The sequence below is a fragment of the Lathyrus oleraceus genome, chromosome 5 (genome assembly GCF_024323335.1).
Source record: "Lathyrus oleraceus cultivar Zhongwan6 chromosome 5, CAAS_Psat_ZW6_1.0, whole genome shotgun sequence".
In the NCBI taxonomy this organism is placed as follows: Eukaryota; Viridiplantae; Streptophyta; class Magnoliopsida; order Fabales; family Fabaceae; genus Lathyrus; species Lathyrus oleraceus.
In genome coordinates, this window is record NC_066583.1 from 549,781,008 (window position 1) to 549,783,863 (window position 2,856).

At 35.8% G+C, this 2,856-nt stretch overlaps 1 protein-coding gene across 1 annotated transcript; it reads left to right on the forward strand.

Annotated features, from left to right (window-relative positions):
• Positions 1–333: 333 nt before the first annotated feature.
• LOC127083151 (protein CUP-SHAPED COTYLEDON 2) lies at positions 334–2,443 on the forward strand. The gene is made up of 3 exons (XM_051023401.1): positions 334–600; positions 680–963; positions 1,552–2,443. The coding sequence occupies exons 1-3, from the start codon at positions 414–416 to the stop codon at positions 2,209–2,211; spliced, it is 1,131 nt and encodes a 376-aa protein (XP_050879358.1). The 5' UTR covers positions 334–413; the 3' UTR covers positions 2,212–2,443.
• Positions 2,444–2,856: the final 413 nt, after the last annotated feature.

Here is a 2,856-nt window from a genome sequence, read left to right on the forward strand (position 1 = left end):
ACATCACTTTCTCTCTCTACGTGGATCGATTATTGTCTATGATAACCCTTCTTGTCAGAGAGAGAAACACAACAGAATAGGACACTGCAGAAAAAATAAAGAAAAACAATACATATACTAATACTAGTATTTCATTTTCATTTTCCAGCTTTATTATTAATTATTATGGAGTACTAGTATTATACTATTTTACCTTTTTCTCTCTGCCACTTGATTCATCGATTCAAAAACAAAACTGTATAAAGGCTTAACACTATTCCAACTAAAGAAGAAAAAGTGGAACCCTTTCTCATTATTTTCTTTCACTATATAATGCAAAGCCATTATTAACTTTGTGTTACTCTTCAATATTCTATATCTTCTCATTCTTCTCATTTTCTCTCTTCTATCAGAGAAGCTTTTCATTTTCTCAAATGGAGGGCTTCTACCAGCAAATGAACAACAACAGTGATGTTCATTTACCACCTGGTTTTCGTTTCCACCCTACTGATGAAGAACTCATCACTTTCTACCTTCTCAAGAAAGTTCTTGACAACACTTTCACTGCAAGAGCCATAGCTGAAGTTGATCTCAACAAATGTGAACCATGGGAGCTACCAGGTACTAACTAACTATATTAATCACTTTCCTCATTTTTTTCTCTCCGAATGAGTCCATGTTAACTTGAACCTTTTTACAGAGAAAGCTAAGATGGGTGAGAAAGAATGGTACTTCTTCAGTTTACGTGACAGGAAGTACCCAACTGGGTTACGTACAAATCGAGCTACAGAAGCTGGTTATTGGAAAGCAACAGGAAAAGATAGAGAGATTTACAGTTCGAAAACCTACTCTCTTGTTGGTATGAAGAAAACCCTTGTTTTCTATAGAGGAAGAGCACCAAAAGGTGAAAAGAGTAACTGGGTGATGCATGAATATCGTCTTGAAGGCAAATTTGCTTACCATTTCCTCTCTAGAAACTCCAAGGTAAATTCATTATTCATTCGAAACAAAAACACTGACACAGTTCAAGTGATTATATGAGCCGCATTTTGATTGTTTCAAGAGACTATAGAGATAGGTGGAATCTTGTTTCCTATTAGGTTTCTATATGCATTGGTTTCAATTATCTATGTTGATGATTTTTCTCGATTAGGCTTTTTTGTACTTTTGGGGATATGATTACGCCGGAGAATTAATCAATCTTGGTTATTACCCTATGGTGCATGTTAGAGTTTCTTATCATACTTTTGTGAATACATGACTTTGCATGGGAGCCATATCAAATCACATTCATTAACTTCAACTAGTATATAGTATTATTTAAAACACATTTTTAATTAAAACCAGTGCAGTATAGACAGTACTATGTATCACTGCCATTTTCATCACAGTTTCGTTTTGCATAGGGCTTATCATCATCATCATTAACTATCAACAATACTATTTTTTTCCATGTTCAGCTTTTTCTACTAAAATCTCACTTAAAAACAGTTACATTAATTAATAAGATCCTTTTTTTTGTTCTCACTAACTAATTCTAATGATTTTTTTTATATATTTTAATTCATGAAGGATGAATGGGTGATATCACGTGTGTTTCAAAAGAGCAACACCGGAAGCGGGGGCACCACCGTGACAGCCACCACAAGTGGTTCGAAAAAGACCAAAATGGCCTCAACAACCTCTGCAAGTAATAACAACAGTATGAGTCTTTGCCCTGAACCAAGTTCACCTTCTTCGGTTTATCTTCCAGCTCTACTTGATTCATCTCCATACTCCAACAACGCCGCTGCTAGCACCACCGCATTCAACGGCGGTCAAATGTGTTCTTACAACAACAGCTCCATCAACACTGATTTAAAGGAGCACGTGTCCTGTTTCTCCACATCATCTTCAACATCAAATGTTGTCTCTGGTCACAACAACGGCTTTAACAACAACAATGGAAGTTTTGATCTTGTTTCACCTTCTATGAATGCTACAACAATGGATCCATTTGCAAGGTTTCAGAGAAATGTCGGTGTTTCTGCTTTTCCAAGCTTGAGATCACTGCAAGATAATCTTCAGCTACCTTTCTTTTTCTCCACTGCGGCGGCGCAGCCTTTTCACGGTGGTGATGTTCTTGGTGGGTGGGGTATGCCGCAGGAGGAGCAAAGGGCGGTGGTTGACGGTGGTGGTCATAACATGGGAGGGTTAGGTTCATCTGAGCTTGATTGCATGTGGAATTATTAATTAAGGATTATAATGATTAGTAAACTTAATTATTTGCATTATTAGGATTAACTTTTCCTATATTGACATGTTTGGAATGTACTAGATTGTTGTTAGTACTACTACTAGGTCATGGGTTATGTAAGGGTATTTTTGGAATTATGTGTTTACGGAGCCATGCCATTGGGGTACCTTTGGTGGATATTTATAATTTAATATTGTAACATGTTTGAATTTCTGTATTTTTAAAAAGAGGTGTGGATATTTTGACTAAAGTATGAGAATGTTGAAAAAGGGTGTTTCCTTGATCAATGATTTGCTTTAATGAGACAAAAATCAATGTTCCTATGCGTGATTAGCCTAAAAATTACGTGAATATTGAATATAAACGGGATATACATATTTTTTTGAAGAGTAACGAGCAAATCATGTTTTAGAGGTTAGGGCTGAAATGAGACTGAAAATAAAGGATAAAGTTATGTTTCTTATGTGTATCATGTTTCTTATTTATACAAAGAGTCTTAATAGAGAGATGCTCCTCTTTCTCTCTAGAAATTTTTCTCCCAATTCTTAGAGAGTTTGATGGCTCCCTATCACCTTCATGATTGCTCTTTCCTTCTATCTTTATGGTGACCATCTCCTCTTCTATTGGAATTCATCTTTGTT

Coding starts and splice junctions, on each gene's coding strand:
- LOC127083151 (XM_051023401.1), top strand. CDS start 414: ATGGAGGGCTTCTACCAGCAAATGAACAACAACAGTGATGTTCATTTA. Junction 601..679: donor TGAACCATGGGAGCTACCAG/GTACTAACTAAC, acceptor ACCTTTTTACAG/AGAAAGCTAAGATGGGTGAG. Junction 964..1,551: donor TCCTCTCTAGAAACTCCAAG/GTAAATTCATTA, acceptor TAATTCATGAAG/GATGAATGGGTGATATCACG.